Source organism: Xiphophorus hellerii, chromosome 2 (assembly GCF_003331165.1).
Source record: "Xiphophorus hellerii strain 12219 chromosome 2, Xiphophorus_hellerii-4.1, whole genome shotgun sequence".
Taxonomy (NCBI): domain Eukaryota; kingdom Metazoa; phylum Chordata; class Actinopteri; order Cyprinodontiformes; family Poeciliidae; genus Xiphophorus; species Xiphophorus hellerii.
In genome coordinates, this window is record NC_045673.1 from 16650345 (window position 1) to 16674961 (window position 24617).

The 24617-nt window shown below is 38.1% G+C and overlaps 1 protein-coding gene and 1 long non-coding RNA gene across 2 annotated transcripts in view; one reads left to right on the top strand and one right to left on the bottom strand.

The window, feature by feature from the left end:
• mrpl23 (mitochondrial ribosomal protein L23) overlaps positions 1-24617 on the top strand; it is a 41348-nt gene that overhangs the window by 11896 nt on the left and 4835 nt on the right. The window contains exons 3-4 of the mRNA XM_032587639.1: positions 5026-5108; positions 8562-8635. Of these exons, the coding sequence (XP_032443530.1) occupies positions 5026-5108; positions 8562-8635 (157 nt within the window). The remainder of the gene's footprint in view (positions 1-5025; positions 5109-8561; positions 8636-24617) is intronic.
• LOC116735631 (uncharacterized) lies at positions 14710-18659 on the bottom strand. Its single transcript, XR_004342407.1, has 2 exons — positions 18362-18659; positions 14710-15539 (listed from the first exon to the last, which is right to left on the bottom strand). It is a non-coding gene; the product is annotated as an uncharacterized LOC116735631 (long non-coding RNA).

The following is a 24617-nucleotide window of genomic DNA, read 5'->3' on the forward strand; positions in this document are numbered from 1 at the left end:
ATCTTTCCAATGTACTTCCAAAATACAGAAAGCACATATTGTACCCCTACAGTGATTTAAAAACACACTGGACTACTGCAACATGGCTTTGAAAGATGCATATCAGGCTGTCATCAGGGCCACTTTGGGACTTTCTGATCATGGTCTGCTTCATCTCATTCCAACCTATAGGTAGAAACTAAAGACCTCTAATCTTGTCGTCAGGAAGTTGATGGAGCAGTCAAAGCAGATGATATAGGCTTGTTTTGACCGCATCTATTGAAGTGTTTCTGAAGCTTCAGCCACAGGCCTCAATAGAATTGCTGAAACTGTCCTCATCTGGCGAACGACCGTAACAGCCTCTACTGCAGGTTTGGAAGGCAGCCATTCATACCTCCTACCAACTCATCCACACTCATCACTCTGAGATAGGACCTCTCCTTACACCAAACACTCTACTCTCCTCAGACCCCCTTCCTGAACTTATGGTCTCTGACGAAGAAGTGAATAGGCTCTTTTAACATCAGAAGATTAAGAAAAGGACATGAGACATACTCAGGTATACTCTTTGTAGACTTCAGCATGGTTTTTGACTCCGTTAACCCAGGCATTTTTCTCCACGTCACCTAACTCACAATCCCGGCCTCCACCTGTCAATGGATCACCAGCTTCCTGACTGAGCGGCATCTTCTCCTTTACAAGTTTTACACTATATACAGATGGCTGCACTCAGTAGATTTGTCTGTGAAACTACTGAAGTTCACAGATAATACCACTGTTATAGGTCTAATCCAGGACAGTGATGAGTGTCCATACAGATAGGAAGTGGCTCATCTGGTCCACTAGTGCTGTCAGAACCACCTGTAACTCAACTCGTATAAGCCTGACCATTCAGGCGTAAACATGACCATTCATTTTCATTAAACTCTCTGTGCACTCCTTTCTCAAGAACACTACATCTACTGTGCCTCCCTTAAGGTTCATAGGAGCTATCCTTTCTTGGGTGCTGAGATATTTCTGAGACATAGACACTTTTTGGAAATAGGCCCAGCAGAGACTTCCACTTCCTGTAACAAAAAGTACAACCCGCCACAGGAGCTGCTAGTCTTTTACACTGCCGTTATTTAGTCTGTCCTGTGTTCATCCATCACTGTAGTTTGGCTCATCCACAAAATGGGACAGGTCCAAAATGCAATGCAAAAGTCAGTTCTGCAGAGAGGATCATTGAGGCTGATCTTTCCTCCATCCAGGAGTTGTAAAGGTCTAGAGTTAGGAAAAAGACAGCTAAAATCTCTGTACCAAAAGTCAATTTCCTTGTTTGTGTTCACAAACTTGGCGAACAAACTTGATTCTGATGACTTATTCTTATCATAGTAACTATTTTTGCCAGAACACAATGAACTATGTGCTACTGTTAATACCTAGGGAAATAACATTAATTTGTGCTTTCTAAGTGCATGTACACTGATTTAAAAAAAAGAGTTTTACTAAACAGTGGCAGGAACAACTTTATGTTTTATTTCAGCAGTCTTCATCAATATTTCTGAGTACTATAGAAGGTTTCTCAGCTAAAAGTGGCTTTAAATCGGTTCTTAACTAAATTGTCTATTAAGATAAATATGTTCATCTTGTTTATCCTTTGTTGCTACAAGGACAAATTTGGTGATGTAAATGGGGAAAAAAATGTTGCATCTTTTCTAACAAGATACTATGTAGACCTTTTCTTTGACCACAGCTATGATGTGCTGTTCTAAAATTCAACTTTTACTAAGTTTCCCTGACTATGTTGGGGCCTCTTAGTTTGTTTTTATAACTCCTTGGTCTTGTCATCACAGAAAATAATTGTTTAACTCTATGACTATATACCTGAATGTTTGGAGTAGTTGTCTTACTGTATATGGATTTAATGTAACCTTCTATATACATTAGGAGAGAGGGAACAGAATGCTTTGAAATCTACCTGGGAATCATCATCTGTTAACAGCTAGTTTTGATTTACATCTGGACATTTAATCCATTTCGAGGAAAACACAAATGTATGAGTTCCATGTATCCTTTTTCTCATGTCTGCTTTCATTTCAATTGATGCTTTTTCTTACATGGACTAACACTTTATATTTTACAGACAGTAAAGAAAGGCATTCCCAAAATGGAGGAAGTTTCTTGCTTGTAAAAAATATGTTGATGTCTGCAAATAGTTTTGTTTATATGTTAAGAATAAGTGCTTTTAGCCTTGCTCTCCAAGGGAGGAGGGAGGAAGGATCACATTTTCCCCTTCTTTCTTTGAGAGAAGATGCAAAGCTTTTTCCAAAAAAATCTTGTTAGCTGGCAGCTATTTAAGATGATGTTTTTTGATGTTTTCTTTTCAGTTCCTGAGCTATGTCAAGTACCTATTCATTAACTACAAGCATAGTAAAAGACATGACTGTGCCAAGACCTCATGTATACCATCTGTTGGTTTGTGGTGGCTGGATATCTGAAGTGTTAAAAGCACTGCCTATTTAGAAAACGTTCTTCTCATTAATCAGGATCAGTGTTCGTCCTACTAATGATCCACATGAGACTCAACAGACCTCAAGCTACTTCCCTCTCCTCCAGTTCCCCGACCCTGCTTTCTAGGAAAACCCACCTCTCTAAGCAATTACTCTTTCCAGCTCTCATGGACTCAAGTACCCCTGGTCACTCCGCTCTGCTTTGCTTCCCTCTGGCACACTCTCTGTGAGATGGTGGTTATTGGGAGAGGTGGGTGCAAATGGAGCAGAAAGGCTCATCTGCGTGTTACATCTTGGGATCCCTCGTTCTAAATTGGCATAGGAAAAAAAAAAGGTTCAATGGGTGCTCTCCTACAAGCGTCTACCCTAACCCTAAAAGATAAAACATAACCATCCACCTTCTATTTAGATGATTTTGTGAATTTGGGCACAGTAAAACTGACACTGACAATATATTCTGTTTATTTATAAGTTTTACAGGCTTCAGCTTTTATGATTGTATCTGTAAGCAGAGTATACTGATTTTAAGGCATCATATTTAAGGAAACCTTGAAAATGCTGAGATTACTGGAGTTGGTTATGAACAAAATCAAGCAGATCCAACTTAATTGTTTGAGGGGGAGAAAAACATTTGTGATGTTTATTACCAAATAAAGTTCAAGTTGTATCGTGCAAAGTCTCTTGTTCTGTCACCAGTGGATGACTGAGGCTCAGTTGGAATAGTATTTGTTTTGCTATCTAACAATTGTGGATTGGATTCCAGTTTCCTCCTGCCACATGTCAATATTCCCTTTTGCAAGGCACTCAACCTCAAGTTGTGTACCAATCTGTGTCAGTGTATGAATTTGTGCAATAGGTTAGATTTCAGAGTAAAATACTTTGAGTAGTTAATATGATTGATACTAGATATGTTTGTTATATAAATTTATAACATTTCTAATTTACAAGGCCTGGTATAAAATGTTTTGTTGTAGGGGATGATTAGAGCACTGAAACAGTGCTGATTAGCCACTTAGTACAAGAGCATCTATGCACCATAGCCAAAGAGTTGACCATTTTCAATATAGTTTATGGTGAATATATTTTGGTTTCAGATTGCCAAATGTTAAGGTGCATCTTTTTTGCTTCATATTGTTGACAGAACACTTGTAACTGACTTCCGAAGATGTAAACATTACTACCATTGATTTCTTCCTAAAAAAAAACAAAAAACTATTGAACCTGAAACAACTGCGCTTACTAACCTTGAACAAATTAGAAAAATTCTCTCAATAATCTAAAAGTAGACCTTTTTATTGAAGTCAAGCAGCAGATGAAGAATTAAAAGGACTGAGATGTTTTTGTGAAGAATGTCTTATGTTTCTTTTCTTTAAAGGTTTTATTTTTATGTTTTCACTTTCTATATATTTCTAGTTGAAATGTTGCTGTTTGCACAGATTTTCTAACTAAAAGGATAAAGAAAATCTAAGTGAGAGCTGGGAAGTTATTTTGTATCTTTCACCAAACACCCTCAGTTGTGTCAAATCATCGTTAACTCAGAGATCTTAATTAAAAACTCATTCTTTATTAAATGAAAGAAAACCCTTAGGAAGTAACGGAAATTATTGTGAATGTATGTAATCAAATATGGAAACATGTAATCATTTTAAAGTTGAGCCTACCTTTTTCCATACTCTCAAAATGCAAACATTGTCTTTCTACTTTACTGTGAGCTTTGCCAAAGTTTAACTTATTATGGAGGAACAGCAATTGTTAGTTACGGCATGGAAACAAATATTACATCACTCTTTGGTACAAAGAGTCTTTGTATTCACAGATGGGATTTTTCTCAGGCAGATCTTTGCTTCATCTTATATTGTTACTAAATACTCAAGGTGTCGAGCTGTTTACTTTACAAGCAGTGAAAATTACTGTGTCCTACACTGTCAAAGAAACATATGAGGTGATAGAAGACACCACATCCGAGGCTCTCTTGTCAGACCACAGCGTCGCTATTAAGCACTTTGTCTGACGCATTTGAGATGGGCTTTCTACTGGGCTAATTCAATTGACTAGATTGATTAGCAGTTAAAAGCCTTTCTTCCTCTGGGCAGAGGAATCTGTTCCCAGTGCTACCCAGTGGGCTACCTTGAGCTAGGCCAGCCCGCCAGATCAGTTGGTGCCAGGTCCACTTCCTGTGTAGAATTTCACTGGGCACGATCAATACTCCTAGACAGTTAATTGGATGAACACTGACACTCACATTTCTCCTCTCCCCACTTTATGGTCCATTCAGTAGGAGCTGAATGGGTTTTCACATGAGTGTCTTGTCCCTTTACAGCACATGATATAACTGCAGAGATTATTGTAATGCAGTTTGGAAATGGGCTACATTATTCCTATATTAAGGTCGATTAAGTGAATGTGGTGTTAGATGATGAAATGTCATACCTGAATGTGAAGTCGCAGCACACATGTATTGAGATGGCTCTTCATGGCACTTAAATTGTGATGCTGCTGACATCTTATGACCTTTGCTTTGATCTATTTTCTTTTTCCTGTTTGTTCTGAACAGCATGACCAAGTATGATGTGAAGAACTACTTGGAGAAGATCTATAACGTCCCAGTTGGAGTAATTCGCACCAGGATACAATTTGGTGAGGTTTCCTAGCTATTTGCACAAAAACTTATTGTCTACCAAATACTCCACTAATCTGTAAAGAAACTAATCATAAATAGAAAGAACAATTAATTTCTATATCTTGAAAACAATTTAGAATATTTAGAAATTGAATTGAGCCTGCTTTTTCTAGTAATTTGTCAGAAAACTGAATAAAGAATTTGAAAATCAGCTGTTGCATTCTGAGCCATCCCATTTTTCTTAAAAAATGTTTAATAGAGTTAAAATCATTTCTTTCATTTAGGGTTTGCAAAGTTTACAGAAAGAGTGTTTTGGGAAGCATAAAGTCAAATCGATTCTGTTTAAAAGACATTTAACAGTGATTAGCAGTTTCATCTTATGTGCACAATTTTCTATTGAAATGCAGCCGCAGGAGTGTTTTTCAGCGGCCAATTGTGGTATTGGTTCTCATGTCTAGTCCTCCTTTTTCTGTGCACACACACAGCTGCTTATCTGACAATCTGCTGTTGCAGCACTCTGGCCTCCAGCTGTTCCAGAACACACCATGCTTCCTCCAGACATGCACATACAGTTCACAGTCTACCTAACTTAAGGATCCTCTATTAGCAGCGTTGATTATCTCCTTGCCAAAAATGATTACGCAATCAAGATTAGTGCTATTTCACCAAATTAACAATGCTTTCTAACATCTTTTTTTTCTTTAAGGAAGAAAAATGTAGCCAAGTATTTTTTACAGACTAATTTGGTTGCTACATACAGAGAGCAAACAAATTAAAAAGCTGTTTGCTTTCTTTTTTTGTTCCTAAACTTCCACTGTCTACCTGTGAAGGAGGTAGAGATTGGTCAGTTAAGCCAGTCAGACCAAGAAGGTATCATGGGGAGAGAGGCGCCTAGCATATAGAGTGGAGAAGCAATTAACACTGTTTATTAGGATTGTGTCAGAGGGTACAGGAGGAAAGAATGCTCCTTGTTGTAGCGAGTTCAAGGAAAGCAGCGAGTCTTCAAGGGATGAAGTGGGATGGAGAACAAAGGGCAGCTGAAGGCCCCTGGTATTCCCGAGGTGCGTCAGAGAAGGTATCCCTGTCTGCGTCAGGGGTTCCACTCCATTGGCAGTGTAAAGACGGGACTGGACCAAGAAGCGTGAGGGGTGCAAGCAACTCTTTCTTCCCTCTTGTGCGGCAGGGGTATTTTGGAAGGTGTTACCATGGCTACCTCTCCAGTCTGGGATTTGTAACGTGATAGCTGGTTGCCAGACCGCAATCTCAATGTGGGAGAAGTTGTGCTTGCGTTTGCGAGTGTTCTGTGAAAGCTCTGTCTGTGTGTCTTTTTGTTAGGAAAAACCTTCAAGAGGCGAAAGACGTTGTTTGGTGTCTTTTCAAGGTGTGCAGTTATGTTTTTGATTTGTCATAATACTACCGTACGAGATTTGTAGTAGTTTCCTTTTGGTTTTCCTCAGCAACCTGAACACATACACAAATGTGCAAAAACACATTGGCACATACACTTGGTTACCTCTGTGTCCCACCCACACAGGGGCCTCCATTTAAGCATGGTGGTGTGGAGGGGGTGTTTTACAACCCTGCTTAGGGCTTTCCCTGAGCTGTGCGCTGCCTAGCTAGTGATTACTAGCTATATAGTGTGTGTGTTTTTGTGTGTGTGGCACGAAGCGCACACTTATGTACAAATGAGTCATTACAGGAGAATGTTTCCCTTGTTTTTCATGTCATAAACCGTTCCCATGGCAGTGGCAGTTACTCCATGGGCCTGTGGACTTGACCACCAGGGTCTTATTGAGATTTGCATCTCAAGGAGGGAGAATCTATTTGATAATTTGCCATTGTCCTTCACTGACAATACCATTTGTCAAATGCACACCTGTGTGAAATCCCTTGAAGATATAGGAATTAATTGATCTCAGTTTGACGAAATACTGCCCCACTCCCACAAGTGTACACATTTGCTACACTGAGCAGCTCAGCGTGTCCCCTGTTTTCTAGACTTGGAAGGTATGTGAAGGATGAGACAGAAGAGGTTGACACTATTATCTGAAGTTGATAAAGAGCATAATCTATGCCGCACTCTCAATGGGATGTAGCATTTTCAAGCATTTACACCAGGAGGGAAAATAATATTTTTATGTTATTCAATCACCCACAATGGCTGGGTAAAAGAAAAAAAAAATATTTTTACTGCGGTTGGTACTGACTCCCTTAACTTTGGGTTATCGACAGTCGGCCAATGGTTGCATATGAAAACGATTGTATCCAACAAGCTTATCTACCTTTACAAAGGTCTGAAAATCGGCCACTGTCCGTTTTTGCTCTGCAGTGAGAGAGGGCTGACTGACTGATCCGCCTACTGGACCAGGTCTGTGTGTGGGTAATGATAGTCAACTTTGTCACTTTATATATATATATATACACTTTAGCAAATTTTCCGACAGCTCTGACGGTGTCGATTATGAAAAAAAAAACAGTATCAACCACAATCCGAGCTGGCGGGTCAGGCTTTTTAATTATCGGGAGTGGCAAGAAAACTCCAGCCGGTGCACCTCCAGTTTTTACCAGCCATGCAAACATCCACTATCTTTTCAAGCACACTGTTGCGACCTGTCTAGGGGTGACCAGATCATAACATGAAGGATCCATCCTCTTCAGATCCCAAGCAGCCAACACACACGAAGTTGAACATTTTTAATGTTATTTATTTTAAAAAGATGTATTTTTGATTGAGATGTTACAACAAGTGGAGCATATGGTTTCAGAGAGAGCTAATGCCGAAAACAACAAACAAAAGGAAACTATCTGACTATTAACCAACTTACCTAATTGAAAGTAAATAAACCAAATGACAAAAACTTGCCTCCCTAACTAAGAAAAACATGAGAAAGTTAGGGAAACGGAAACGGCAGCTCACTCCTACAAACTCCAGAACTTTACATGGTGTTAACAAACAGTGTGACTAGTTGAGATGAGCTGAGGATGGATGGCAGGAAGTCCGCGTCTGCAGCTGTTATATCCATCACCTCTGGAAGGCCACGAATTGGACGTCTCCGTCGTTGTCTAGGAACCAATCAGAGACAGGCACCTGCACACTCATATTTACATAAGTTGACGACGCCAGTTGCAACACACATATTTATACAGTATTTGTCATGGATTCAATTTAATTGATTATTTTATTCACTTGTTCACCTCCATATGTTAAAAAAATTGTATACGATATTACGTGCCATATATTCTATAGAGCCTTCTTTAGATTTTTTTTTCTGATTTCCATGTTTTCCAAATTAAGCATATCCATTCTCCTCAAAACATTTCAAAGCATGCGATTTTAAACTGTTGAAGTGAAAAATACACTGAATATTTTTTTCTTTTTGTAAAGCTCCTCACAGTTATCAATAAGTAGTGTGGTAATAAGATTGGTATGCATTTTGCATTTAAAAACCATTTTGCTCTGTGTTTTTCAGGGTCCAACAAAAAGAGGAATCACCTCAACCAGAAGGTTAAGAAGCCAGATTATAAAGTGGCCTATGTTCAGCTGGTGAGAACTCATGTTAACTTTCAGAAGTATTCATTCCTGCAAGTGTTTCATTGCATGTCATCATATGGATGAAAATTAATACATGTTTCTTACAATTTTTTTCAACTAAAGATTTGACATGTGGGGTGCTTTTGTAGTAAGCCTCTTCTATTCTGATACCCTTAAATGTGATCCAGTGCAAACTACTGCCTTTTTATTTGAGAGTCTGAGAAATTTTGTTGATTAGATTGTTGATGTTAACTGACTATAATAGTCAATCTCACATTGACTAAATCTCTAATAGGCTTCCTTTATTTTATCTCAGTTAATTGGTACTATGAAAAAATACCAAACTGAATTGCATTTTCATTTGTCATCAGGTTAATAAAACCAAAGCTGCTTAGGGTGAATGGTACTAAACTTGCATTTTATCTGCTTTTTCTCTGGTTAGTGTTTTGCGTAAGCAGGATTATTTTACTAACTCTTGTGAAGTACACAGTGGGAGGCAGAGACCTCACCACATTAACAACCAGTACTCCCTCCTTTTTTGTTTTAGTTATAAATCATTTACACTGCTGTGAAAAAAGTATTTCAGAAATCTGCCAGGGGGGCACCGACATTTTTCTAATCACCAACAAGGAGGAAAGATGATCAAAATTCATTTTCTTATTTTAAAAACATTTCATTTATTAAAGAAAAAAAATCTAGCCTAACCAACTTGGCCATTAGTGAAAAAGTAAATGCTGCCTGTGCCACATTTGGTGCTAATAAATACCATCAAGCATTTGCAATAACTGGAGTCTTACACATTGATGTGGAGCAATTTGTCCCCCCTCTTCTCTGTTATGTGGGAAAAAGCCACACTGGAGTGTTTTTGACCATGAGTGGCCTGTTTAAGGTCATGCCACAGCATCTCTGTCAGTTGAACCGAGAGTTTGACTTTTGCCACGTCCAATTGTGCTTCAGCTAGCTTTTTAAGTCATTCAAAGCTCCACAGGAGCGCTTGCTGCTGAATTTTATCCTGCGAAAGCAAGGTCTTGCAGGATAAGGAAACCCCTTGTTCAGAGAGACTTGACGACTTCTGATCTCTTCAGTGGGAGAAATCGTCCCTGAACTTTGTTTGAAGTGAGGCTCGTAATTCCAGTCTCCATGGCAGATCAACATCAAAACACCCATGATAAGTTGCCTGTCCAAGGCAAAGGTCCGAAACCTTATGACGATAGCCTGCGCAGCAAGTGCCCCTTGAGACATTTTGTTACGCACAAGCGGGTAAGAAATTCAGGTTCATGAGAACCAGGAGGCAGTTGTGTGCGTTCAGACTACAGCAGGTAAATGGTTCATAAGTGTAATCCTTTAATTTCATTGTTTATATGTAGTTCCAGGGGCCACAGTCAGTGATTTTTATCACTGCAGAGAAAAAAGTTGCATGTATTTCTCTGCTTAATGTGGTGGCACAATTTGTATTCTTGGTTCAGCTTGTTAGAACTGAACATTAAATTCAGTGTGTCGTTACCATTTTTAAAATTGATGCACAACGATAATAACTCGATTGTTTTGACCCCATCTGTCAAAATGACGGGCATTAAAAAAGTCTACCACAACCTCTGCTTCTGGCTCTCACTGTGGTTCTCTGAAGTTCAAAAGCTTTAAAAATTTAAAACCATTTTTAGATTGATGAATGTTAATGACTTTGTTTCCCATCTGTCCTTTGATTTCTTTTTAATGGGGCGTGACATGTTTAAACTACTTTATGTTATCACATAGTTATTTCTTAAATTTACAGTTCTTGCATTAATCAGAAATGGAATGGCTAATAAAAATGACCCCAGACTTTAAAAATATCCATTATTTCATAAGAGAAATGATGTTGTTTTTGTGTGTTGTCAGTTTGCTTTAGATAGATATTTTCCTTAATGAACTCAACGTTTAGAATCTACGTTTTGTATTTAGTCTTGTTATCTTTGATATTAAAATTGATAACAGAAAAGGAAAAACAAAACTGTCAAATGCCATTAAAAGTTTTTGTGGGAAAAACCTGCTGGGGAAGGAGATGAGATGGTCAGTGGTGGTCAATTCTTACAGGCTTAATTGGGCAATTGTTGTTTAAGGTGAGTTTTGACTTGCTTTTCATTAAATACACTCATACAATTTGCACAAAAACATTTTTATTTTTGCATGTTTCTCTTTAGTGGCTTATGCACTCTATCTGCCCTTCTGAGTTCTCACAGAGCCTAAGGTGGTTTTCTTTGGTTACAGACTTTTACTGTTAATATGGAGATGGTATTATGTGGTGTACTTCTTCCGCTGAGGGTTGTTCATTGCGCCACACATTAATTGTACAAAAATGATACCATTTTAAAGCAGTATATCAGTTTTGATTAAATTCAGGGAGACCCATCCTTCCTAATTTTGGTTAAGTTTGAGGTTTGCCAATCTTTAAGACTGCTTTAACTCCAACCCCGCAAAATAATTTATCAACTGCTCCTGATGCTTACATGAAACACAAAGGGCCTTTGTTTTATGATAGATATTTTCGACTTGCTCAAATGAATCGGATGTGGTGTAGACATTTCTTTACCTCACATCATGAGGCACCTTCGAGCCATCAATCGTGAGAGGATGAATAATGAAAACTTTTTAAACAAGACGGTTTGAAAGGTGATACATAATTGATCTGATAATGAATCTTTTATAGAGATGACTTCCTCTTGTTTGACAATAAGGAAGTGGCTTGTGATTTTTTTTTGAGGGATAGGGGGGGTGACTGGTTTTTCCAGCTGGAAGAGACAATAACACGTAGGAGGCTGTTGAACACACACCTACATGTGCACATCTGAGACCTGCTCCATCATTCATTTACTGATGTTTTTCTTCAGTAACTTTCCTGACTCTCTGGATGAAATCCCGTTTAAGTTTCTCTGGACATGCTCATTTAGGGATGAACAGCATGCAGGCATGCTGAGATGCAAACTCTTTGTGCATAAAATGGCTTGATACAAAACCAAATATCCGGCCTATTTCTCTGGCAGGTTTTCAGAAAAACATGTTCCCTCAACTCCCTTTCCTACCACACACTTTTCTAGGTCCACTCACACAAGCTCACCCACGCACACCACACACACACACCACACACCCCAAGAAAAACCCTCCCTTCTTTTGCAGCGGTCGGGAGAAAACAAGATTGTTCCTAATTGACTCCACATGTCCAAGAGTGTTCTGTGGGTAGATGCTCACACCACAGTCCCCCCTGTTCAACAACCCTCATCCTTCCCGCTCCCCCTTTCTCTTCCCCTGTTCCCTCCATCAGCTAGTGTTGCAGCAGTAATAGATTTGTGCACTTTCTCTTGCTCCTTGCTCTTAGGTTTTGGTTGAGGGGAGGCCTCCCAATAGCGGGGTTCCGTGACGGCCATTTTCCTCAGGCTGAGAGGGGGACCCCAGTATTGGGGCAAGAGATAGCATCTGCATGTGTGAAATCTGCGCTGTGTGTGGGAAACTGTGTATATATGTGTGTGAGGGGCTGCGAGGGGTAACCGGGGGTGGTGACTAAGGCCATGATGGAGTTATGCCAGAACAGGGAGGTCCAGAGATGGGGCAAAGCTCTCGGGCAGAGGAGGAGGAAGCTGAATGTAAGAGAAGGAAGGGGTGGTGTTGGGGTGACAAAAACAGCAGCAGAAAATGAAAAAACCTGGAGCCTGACCCTGCAACTTTCAGGCCTTACTGCCTTGTAGTAGGACTGTTGGGTTTAAACTCAGACTGCTTTTATCCAACACTGTGCCCAGGGTAACACTTGGTTCGGATTTTCGCACCCAACTCATATTGTTCCGTCTGTTTGATGCTGTAATGGGTGGATGCTGGAAAATCTGATCCTGGATTGCACTTTTTGACCTCTGTGGTAGACATTACTTCATGTACAGTTGGTATAATTAGATTTGTCTGGTCCACAGTGCATTCGAATAACAAAATTGTTATGAGGCTTTAAATAACCTCTGAAATTTTAAAAATAGCAGTACGTTTATCAGAGAATCCTGGGTAGAATGTGTGCCGCAAAGCCTTTTTCAAAAAAATAATTCTGTTGCTCTAAAGCTTTTTTTGCTGTGATGTATTATTATTTCAAACCTTGTGGTTGGCCTTTATTAAATTACCTGGGTTAATCTCGTCCATCTAATATATGTTGCCCCTCTATTTTAAGTAATTGTTTTTCCTATTTAAAACCCTACAGTTTTTTTTTTTTTTTTTTTTTTTTTAGATAATATAATTTCCAAACATTTACAACTTAGTCCTCCATGCTTTGTTTGACAAAAATATTCTACACTTTTTAGGAGACTTTGTCATTTCATCTAGCTGAGCAGCAAAGCTCGCATCAGTTAGATGCAAGCTTCAACAACTGGGACAAGCAGCAGCACTTCAGTGGGTTGAGTGCTCGAAGTGCAAGTTGAAAGCTGTTGAAGAGCGATGCTGAGAGTATAGAACATGTGACCATACCCATCTTTTGAGTTTACTGTTACACTGCTGAAAATGTCATCTGAGCCAATTTCAAATCAAGCAATGATGCCTTTCGGAGAATGTGCAGAGATTTATGCTCATCTTTTCTCACCAGTTTTTGTTCATATATGCATTTTGCTGTGGGAAATCCTTCACTGTTGATCCGTTGACATGACAGTGCTTCCTTTTAGCAATTTGGTTACATTTACACTTGCACCCCTGCAGGACATTCACACACCTCACTAAGCAAATGGTACTTTTGTCTTATGATTCTTATATGTCTTAAACGTGTCGTATTACAATGACTCTGCAGAAATGACCCACAGAAGGTCTCAGAGAATACATTTTCTTCCACCGAAATAGTTCCAATGCTAGATCATAGCTTGTGTAAATATGCAAACCATTTATTTTTATTTTTACTATTAAATGAAAGAAATATTTGGCGCATCCAGCAAGTTCAACGGCAAAGATCTCTTTTAGTTTGGGGATATTGCTGTGGCCTCATTTAAAAAAATCAAACGAATTAGATTCATGATGAGAAGATAAAACTTGTGGAGGATATATAGAACAATAGTATTCTGATAACTGGGTTGCTGTTTTACATTATTAATTGTTATATAATTAATTTATAAATAAGTTTTTAAGGATTGAGCACCATTTAAAACAGCTACTATCCAATGTAGTAGAAATTGTAAATAATTTAATAATTATCATTTACTTACAATGCAGTCTATAATTTATAATTGTATCATTGCAGTCTACAACTGTTGTTTACAGTATATCATATTACAGTTAAGTGTTTTAAAGGGCTCTGAGTGACTTAGCTCTCACACCACGTCTTGACTTTGCACCTCTATGTCATGAGCAAATATTTCCTTTTTCTCCCAGTTCTGATATCTTCTACAAAAAGATGCAGTGTGCACAAAAAAAACTAGCCTGGTAAAATCCAGCCCCCTCTTCTACGATGACTTGAAACTTGTTTCACTTGTCTTTGTTTCCTCACAAAACACCAAAGGTTTAAAACATTACAAAACTGTAGCTATTTTTTGAGTATATCTGATGTTTTTACAGGCTGGTGGTTATAAATAAGGTATATACACGATCCGCTAGCTTAATCACCCATTACATATTATAAACATGTCCTTATTTATTAAAGAAACATTGAGCCAAAATAAAAAAGTTTAGAAAAATAAAGTACATCCCAAAAAAAACCTAAATATGTATAAACTATATAAAACCCTTAAATGTAATGAGGGTGTACAGTATATATTTTTTTTACCATAACTGTAACTAATGACCGTTCACAGCAGGGAAGGCTTGTTAAATTTCACAGTATGGTTACAATAAAATGAATGAATGATTTAACAATGTAGCAAGTCTAATAATAAATCTGAGTTTTTGCACAAACGTTGTGACTAAGCCAGAGTTTTAAATGCAAGGCTTTTGGGAAATAAAAATATTTGTGATATGGTGTACATTTATGTTTTGAGGTGTGCTTTAATGTTTTAACCTGTCACCCTGGTACCTTGTGGAAATCACTCATTTAAACACCATTGTGATATTTGTGGATTTATGGTCACCAAGAGAAAGAAAGCTCTTCAACATTGACTTAGAAGACTTAAAAAAAAAAAGTTTTATTATGAACAGTCGACTTTTAATACAACCACACATGAGAAGAAAGTACTTAAAAATCTAATGACAAAAAATACTTAAAAATTGATATTAGCAAGCTAGAGCTTTACAAGAATTCAAAACTGCTTTGGAAAAATGTACATCTCTATGCTCCTAGTTCTTTAAATTGTATTGACATAAAGTCCTACTCAGTTGTATTAGCCAATCCTACTGTGCTCCTCCCTGGACCTTCCGTCCTCAAGCAGAGCTCCCGCCCCACTGAGCAGCCCTTCCCCACACAGCTCCACCAGACTAGCAGCAGCAGCAGCAGCAATTGGCAAACACCTGGTGCAACTGAGCTAATCATGCAAACTGCAGTGCTCCAAATAACAGTAAATGGCACAATGGAGAAGCATCATTGTGATGATGTTCTGAAAGCGAGTGGGAACTTCTTAAAGAGACAGAAAAAATTACAAGGCATCAAATTGCAAAGTCAGATGTCTTAAGTTATGTTTCAAATTTACCACATTTTCATAGCAATGTTGTATTGCTGTTATTGTGAGGTGTAGCTGATCATACAGCGTATGTTTAGACAAGTGCTTTGTTGAAAGAGTTAGAAGTATGTTACGTATGGTTGTTTCTTAATTTTACAGAAAATGACCAGGCTTCTGATGACAACACAAGTCATTGTTCTCAGAATTGAAGAAATGTTAAGTTGTACTTTTACTTTGATGAAAATTCAGTGCATTCTCTTTATTCTCTTTTGGTTCCATAACTTGCTTCCCGTCAATGCCCAGGTAAGTTGAGAGTTGTATCAAATGAGAATATGCAGCTGTAAGAGGGGGAAAAAAAGACATTAGTAACTGGAAAGCAAGCATGGAGGAGTTAAGCAAAATGGGAGAAGTGGGGGGAGGAAACAGCTGTATTCAGAATGATGATGAGAGTAAGGCTAAGTCATGTTAGCCTAACACTAGATGGCAACGTTTTGCTGTATAGTGTCTTTACAGGACTTCATTTATCTCCTATCTGTTATTGACTCTGTGTTGCTTAATAATGGACAAGAGTTGTGTGACGGCATGTGTGTGTGTTTAGCTAGGCTGACTAAGGGTGATGACAGAGGGGTACACGTTGGGGGAGGAGGGTTTTTAAACCCCCAGAGACCCCGACCACCATGTCTCCCCTTCGTTCAGCTCTGAAGGAAAGTTTCTGCTTTTATGAAGCTGGAGGTGCTGAATCAGGGCTGAGTGGGAAATCTTGCTTATCTGTGAGGAATTTTATTATTTTCAAGTATTTGGATCGAAATCGCTTCTGCTCTCCCTCGTTCCTTTCCCTTTTCACCTTGTCACGCAAACGCAGGCTTTCCTCACACAGGCCTGCCTGTCTGCCGCTGAGCTTCCTTCCTTTTCCTGTGCTGCCTCACCCTTGCTTATCGCAGCAATTAACATTTTTAACGTTTGCCACTTTTCTTTCAGAGCTTTCTTCCCTTGGTGTGCCTCTCATTTTTCAGCTATGAAAATTTGGGATTTCATTTATACCTGAAGATGTATTTAGTTAAAATTCCTGGGTGACCAGCTGCTTTTCACTTGATGTCACATATTTTCTATGCTTCAATATTGTTTAAAAAAAAGTTAAATATATATTGTGTATTAAAATATTTGCTAAAATCTTAATATTCATCTTCAAAAAGGAAACAAATGATCTATTTACGTATCAGTCGTAATTTTTGTTTACGATCAATGACAATTATGATACCAACAGTTTTTTTTATTATTTTTAGATGACAATACTAATCCTGTGTATCTAAGTTTAAAATGATTTTTAGTTTAATGCATTATTACTTGATGTTATGAACTTAATAAGTATATGGGTACGTATAGATAGATAGAGGAAGGATAGATTTTTCATCAATTTTACCTTTCATGCTTTTATTTTCCTATTGTAGTGTTAGCTATAGCACAAAAATGTGCTTCTTGAAAAATATCAGGACTTGTTCAAATTGGAATTGGCAAATCAGATATCTAAGAAAACTGGAAATCGGTATTGGTTTGATCAGTGGATTTCTTATTTGCTTTTATTCAAGTGCCAAGTGCCTATCTTATTGGTTATTAGCTTGGCAGCCAGTACAAATATACTCAGTAGTAATGTGATGTGTATTTACTGCCCACCCTGTGTGTATTTGGTCATTTTTGTTAGAAATAACACATGCTGTCTTTTGAAGGTGAGGTGGGTTTTTGATTTTGTACATTTTTGTTGAAATAAGATCTGAAAAATATATATATATATTTTTAGCAAATTTTGACAAAACACCATTTGTTTTAAGGAAAATAATAAAAAATTTTAGCTATTATGCAGTTAAACCAATCAATTGGGCACTCGTGTGCCCAATTGATTGGTTTTCAGTTTCACCAACCAACAGATTGTATTTTTATGCACTGGTTTTCAAGTTTTATGAATAGGAATAAACATCATATTAATGTTTATTCTTTGATGCATTAATGAGGATAATCTTGTAAACCCTTAATTTACTGTTAGCTTTAAAACTAAAGCTTTGACCAAGGAAAGATTGATTGTTGCAGCTCTTCAAAACAAATAAAAACAACCTTTGTGTTTCTAACAAAGAAACTGTGATTTATGTAATTTCTTCTTCTGTTCAAGTTTAGTGAACAGAAAAGCGATGAAATTGGGAGCCTCAGGGCAAAACCACTTTTCTAAGTGTTTCATTCTGTGTTAGTAGATTACAATAATTTGACAGTTGTAGGCAATGATCAGTAGCCTGGATCTCACATGGCATAAAACATTAAGGACTAACTTTCTGATATATTTTGCTGCGATGATGGAAGAACAGCTGGTGGGGCCAGCAGCAGGGTTGTGAGGAGCTCTGAGGGACTACCAATGAGGCTGCTTCTGTATACTTAGACTGAGAAAAATTGGCCTCATTAAAAAGTTAACAAAAATATGATTGGATAATAAAGTCATTTATTATCCAGTTTTCATGTAATTCAGCTTTAGTTTCTCTTGAAAGTATTTGTTACTATTGTAGGTTTGGAGGCTAACAGAAGAATGGAATGATCTAGTGCACTAGATCATTGCATTTGTAGGTGGTGAGGCCAATCAAAAGAGAAGCTTTGGTGCTGCTGAAACTTTGCTGAATCCTTCTTTGATTTGGAGATTTCTCTCAAGTAAAACTTTGTGTTTATGTGGCTTGTTAGGAGTGTACGTATGTGTGCAGGTTTCATAAGAGCTTGGTGGGGAGAGAACATGAATTATGGAGAACAGAGCAGGATCTTGCACGCGGATCTTTTTTTTTTTTGGAGGTTGAAGCTTTTTGCAGTAAATTTGTTTCAACTCAACTCACCACCATATGAAATACTGATGCAGTAAAGAAATGATGATCAGTATAGAAATGCAGAGCAAATGAACCCCTCTTTTTTCTCTCTCAAATATTTTCAATATTTCTGCAATCTGTCTCAACTCTGTCTTCTGCATCTTTCTTTATCTTTTTTTTCTGTTATTTGATTCTCAATTTGAGTTAGCAGCATTTTCTATTGCTACCCACATCTCCTTCAGTTCCCCCTTATCTATATATCACTTATTCACACACCAATACACACACCTGCACGTAACTTTTTCTTGAATTGCGTGCATGCAACTCACCTCTCAACACAGCTTCGACTTTGATCAACCAGTCGTCCATGGCACCACCCATGTTCTCTGAAGGGGTGCCACCAGCCTGATAAAGCCCTCTGATAGGCCCCAGTGATGCATTTCCTGTTTTGGTGTTCTATGTTTTTTATTTTCTCAACCAGCTGGTCCCAGCATTCCTGTTAGTGTCAGGGAGGGGGCAGGGGTGTTGCTTGGATGTTTATGTTCAAGTGCAAAGTAGGAGTGAGTCTGTGAGGTTTTGTTTAAGGGTCTCGGCGTGTGTGTGCGTGTGTGTGTTTGGTAGCCTGGATGTTTGGGTCTGAAGATGAGAGGTGGGTGGGGTTGGTGGAGGGGTTCTTGAAATTGAGGGGGAGGGTAGGTAAGGGTTGTTTTTGTGAAAGAAATGGGGTACATTGTGGGGGTTGTAGGGGTGAATGACATACATGAAGGGGGATAATGGTGGTGAACAGATGTTTACGTATATGTTTATTTACAGCTACTTCTCTTCTGAGAAGTAGCTGCAAAAATAAGGTTGAGGTGTCATATGGCCTTAAGGTTTAATGACTAGGTAGGAATCACTGAAGTTGAAATGTTTTTTTGCCATCACTCATGTGTTGTTGATCATCACTGTTAATGTGGACAGATTTACTAATGTTATTATTGGCTACTGTTGTTGTTCTCCTAGAAGTGTCCAGTTCAAGACCAGATTGATGGGAATGTCTTTGTGGGTGGCTCGGTGTGTATTTAGATGGTGATGATCTTTTCCTGAGAGCTCTGTTACCAGGGTCCGATGTCTCCAGTAGCAGACTGGAAGCAGACATGCCCAGACATGAAAACTACCGTGCACACGCAAACGCACGCACGCACACACATTTGTTCACCCATTCCCACTGTTTGTCTCTGGGCAAAAGTGTGTGCTTGTGCACCACCATACGTCAAGGGGGTTTCTGCGATAGATCAAGTATTTTCGGCTGAACACCAGAGGCGGTGTTTACCCATCTTTCCAACTCCTGGTCTTTTTCCCAGTAATCTTGTACACATTAGCGCTGGAATCTTATCATCCCAGACAATTAGATAAAACTGAAACACATTTTTCTTCTGCATGACGTCATGATAAAAAGGCTTGTGCAATATGTAAAAAAAAAACAAAAAAAGAAGAAAAATATGCTTTTCACCACACATTTTACTGGAAATGGACAATTGTTTGGATTTTTTTAGAATGACCCTGTTTCTAGCAGAAAACTTGCAAATCTAATAATCTCTATAAACTGAACTGCATATGAAGTTTATTTTCATGTAAATTACCTAATTTCATTTGGTGTCATTGATAATAAGGTGCAAACTCTCAACTTTATATATATATATATATATATAAGAATACTTCTCACGTCACTGTTGCATAAAAAAGTATCCACCAACAAAATCTCTAATTCAGTGCAACTCTTACTTTTTTGTCACTCTTTCCACCAATTTAGCAAAGAACGCCTAGTCCTTAGGGGTGTAATAATGCCAAGCACTCGTGTAAAGAAACAAGACGTGATATTGAGTTTTAAAGAATAACAGGGATTGATATTTTTGAAGAAAACTTCAGAGACAAAAATGTAATCATCCAAAAAGCCTTTATTGCATATTTTTATGGATTTTGCCGCAAACTCAAGTAATTGATCTTCCTTTTTCTGATTTCTTTTTATCTCTTCAGACTTTTGACAGTGGTTTAACTATGCATGGTGTGCAGTACAACATTTCATAGTTGCTTTTGATAAGAGTGTACTGTGATTGTTATTCTGCTCAACGTACTCTTATTCGGTTGTTATTGAAACGTTTTCTGTCTCTTTCAGCATATGAACAACTTGGTCATGTTTACACATTTCTGGTGTCTTGTTTGTTCCTCTGTTGCACTTATATCCCCCACTGGAAACCCAAAGCCCTGCTTAACAAATGACTGAAGTGTTGTTGGGGCATCTTCTGTTCCAGCTTCATAAGGTGGAGCCATGCTGACCACAACTGGCTAGTGCTCATGAGTCCCCTTAGCGGGAAGCATTGTGGTGTTTTAATATCACAATGTCTGGGGTGCTGTAGTGGAACAGGGGTTAAGCACAACCCAATTATGGAGGCCTTAGTCCTTGATACGGCCGTCGCAGGTTCGATTCCTGGCTTGGTGACCTTTGCCGCATGTCTTCCCCCTTCTCTCATTACCCACTTTCCTGTCAATTTACTATCAAAATAAAGGCCACTAGAGCCAATAAAACCTTTAAAAAAAATAAAAATAGCAAAATCTTGCTACACATCTACTAGTCATCCAGTCCTAACAAACACTTATGTAATATTTTTATATTGATAAAACTCGGATTAATACATTCTTCCATGCTAAGTAGGCATAGGCCTGTATAATATTCTTGCATTATTATAACCTCGAGTGAATAATATAGTTTTATGGGCCATTTTCACAAAAATTGCTACCAATTTATTACTTTTGTTTGAAAATTGAAAAACAAGTATTTCTACTTCTTAGTTATTTCTAAGTGAATTAAAAAAGCAATATTTAAGTTAGAATAATGTTTATTACATTGTGCATGTTCAGATTATTCTAGAGTGACACAATCGTAATTATTTAGGATATCTCCTCCACTAGCCAGAATGCAGTCTCCTACTTAACAGATAAGCACTTTACAGCTTGAATTGAATTGAATTTGTTTGGTGATAGAGCAAATGAGTGCAACATTAGCACTTCATGACCACAATCAAGTATGTATCATGCAAACTCCACGGTCAGCTAATTCTCAAATGTATGAATTTAAACAACCAGTGTTCAGACAGCATCCATAACATTGTTATGTCATCATCATGTGAACCGTATGTCACCATTAATATGAATGACACAGAGGCATGCACAAACATACACTGCTGTGAGCCAAAGCCCACTAAGTTATTTGACCACTGGCGGGATGTGGACATTTCTCTGTAATTGGCAGGAGCGCCGGGTTCATGACCCTGCGTGAACTCGTAGCAGGATGCTCTTGGTTAGTGGTCTACTCTCACTGCCACATACTTTTACAGACTGATGGTTTTACTTTTCTCCCGCTCTCATGCTCAGCAGTTATTTTTCTCAAAGTCTTTTTCATACAAAGCGTTGGACATTTGACTCTTTAATGTCAGTTTAGGTTTTTGAAGGAAGTTTAAACACATTTTAAGTTGGAGAGAGTTTTTCTTTGACAGTCTGTCCCTACAAAGAAAGAAAGTTGTTCTGTTTGTTTTTTGATACTGACATTCTTTACCCCTGCAGTCTGTTTTTCATTCAGGTTTCTCAGTTTCCTTTTCCTTGTTTTTATCAGAGCACTAAAGGAGGCACCACTCTAATATTGTGTCTATGAGATAAAGGGAGACTGAATGTGTGGTCCACCCAGAAGCCTGGTTGCAGGAATTCTCTGTAATCATCAGACTGTCTGTGTTATCTTGCTCTTTGGTAGTCATTAGGTTTTTAAATATTTTGGGGAGTTTTAGACAATTCTATATGGATTTAAGAGGAGGAATTGATTATAGTTGTCATTGAAGAAAAATAATCATGTATAGTCAAAGTTTCCAAGGCATTTGAAAGAACTTAATTGATTTTAATGTATTCATTTAACATGGACAATACAAACACGAGTGTAAACCAGATGCATTGTATTTGAGCTTTCTCGCAAACATGCACATTTTCAACAATAGTCCATGTAAAACGGTTTTTCTATATAAAAAGAGAAAATTATATGAAACTTTCATATTTTGGGTCGGCTATATAATGAATGAAAGATGAGAAACAAGATTTTAATATGACTTTGTGTTGGACATGAGAAATGTTTTGGAAGCAGCACAGACAAATTCTTAATTTTTAAAAAAAATATACATATATTTTTCTTTCTCTTGCTAAGATTGTTCTGCTGAGTTTAATACTTGAGGAATTATCTAAAGCAGCTATTTATTTTATTTATTTTTTAAAATAAAACCGTACAATAATTTTATTGTTAATTCTTGTACTTTCACCTAATTTTGTTGGCCTAAAAAGTGTTTAAGATTATTTCCATCACCATCAAGAGATTTTTTCAAAACCCCTGGCTATATTTAGCCCAGTTAAATAATGAGTTCCCAAGACTGTTTTTGACTAAAAGTCACTGAATGTGATTCTACTTAAAACTCTACTGAAGCACAAAAACATGGCAAGCAGTTTTTTTTTTCTGTCTTATACTTTGTTCATTTGAGAAAAGCCATATTTGTTACTAAAGGTCTCATCCTAAACTCCAAAAGGTGTCCATCTGTATCAGCTCTAGTTACTGGAGGAACAAATTTTCACCATTCTTGAACTGCGGTCGGGGCCAGACAAAATTATTTCAAGGGCTACGAATGCCACCAAGCCGTACTTTGGACAGCCCTTGCGTAAAGATATTTCTTGATAAGTTAAGTTATAATAAAACAGATATTTTTTGTTGGATTGTATGTTTGATTCCAGCTTGGGTAAGACCCTGATTTCCAAGCTGTCCTCAGATCTGCATTTTAAACTGTAAACATCATTTGGAGTGGGTAATTGAGATGTGTAGTGTAAACACTGAAGGGAATCTAAAATACAGAAGATATAAAAAAAACTGCCATGGTGCACCAGAAAGTCCACAAACTATCACCGTTGCTTCTTCCCAGTCAGCCCAGTTTGTTTGCTCTGAATTCACGTTTGGTCTTGAGAGGTTTTGCGAGATTTCTCATCTGACATCTGAATGTTGGTGAGTGATTTTTTTTGTGTGTGTTTGTTTGTGTGTGTGTGGTGTGTTGCTCCCATCATGAAGCTCAACACCACACATTGTATGACCAAACCCGTTATTCCTTAGATACTTAATCGTCATGTGTGTGGTCTCTCGGGTTTTGAAAATTGGTCGCTAGCTGTAAAATCTTGCCTTGTGATCTAGGCAGTACCTGGTTTCTTACCTTTTCTTTAACTCTTTTCTTCTGAAGATCCCAGCATGATTACTCAAGCCATGCATATATGTCAGCTTTTGTATCATAGTGTGCCCAAATCAGACTAATAATCATGAAAACCGTTTCTTGTTATTTGGAAACATTTGTCTGAAGTAGCTCTGCCTCAGATGTTTGTCCTAACCACAAGCAAGTCAGTTGTAACGTCTGCTGAGTGTAACTGCTAAGAAAACAATGAGGCACCAATTGTTTACTCATTTTGGCAGCTGTTGTCAATTAACAGGTTAAAAGTGTTACTGTGGTCCCTAAATGTGACGCAGCGCAGAAAACACAATAAATTCTCACTTTCTGAGACAAAACAAGGCATGAAATTTGGGCTTACTAAAGACCTACAGTACAGACCAAAAGTTTGGACACAACTGTGTGTCCAAACTTTTGATCTGTACTCAGTTCAGACCAAAAGTTTGGACACACCTTCTCATTGAATTCAATGAGAAAGTGTGTCCAAACATTTGGTCTGTATTGAGTACAGACCAAAAGTTTGGACACACAGTTGTGTCCAAACTTTTGGTCTGTACTGTATGTATATATTCACAGAAATAAAGGACACACAAAGTATACATTATTCCTTTAATCCTTATTCCATTCCATTACTCTACACTACTGCTCCTCCTTTTCCCCTGTTGAGGGAAACTGTGGGTGTAATGGGTTGCTCATGTGCGTAAGAGGAGTATATTTATATAGCTAGCAGTCTGAGGCCTCTTCCCTGTGTTCCTGGATAGCGACTAGATTCCATTGGTGGCAATATAAAGATCATGGTAGAGTCAGTGAAAGTATCCCTTCCTCAATTTGTTGTGTAGGAAGTATAGGGAACAAAAATCAATCCCTTGGAGGCTCATAATGACTTAATTTCTTTCTCTGCTTTTGTCCTCCTTGGCCAGTCTTTGCAGGTCCCCGCCATAAATCAATCAACATACACACTGTATATGACATGCACATACACAGGAAGAGGTAGAGTCAGGAAAGATTGTTTTAAACATGAGCTCATGGAGGTGGAGAGGACATGGGATATTTGCTTCTGCTGTGGTGTGATGTACATATTTCAAAGAAAAATATGAATGCTCTCTGGCAGCACTTACACTGGCTGCGGAAATGTGTCCAGCAGACATTGGATATACACACACGCGGGCTGTAGCCTGCTGCCAATAATAAGACTTGTTTAATGAGTCTCATCGCTTTGTTGATTTCAGTCTCAGGGCTTTGTTGTTCTTGTGAATCGCACTCTCTGAGGCCGGTATTAATCTTCACTCAGTGTATACATAAGGCGTCC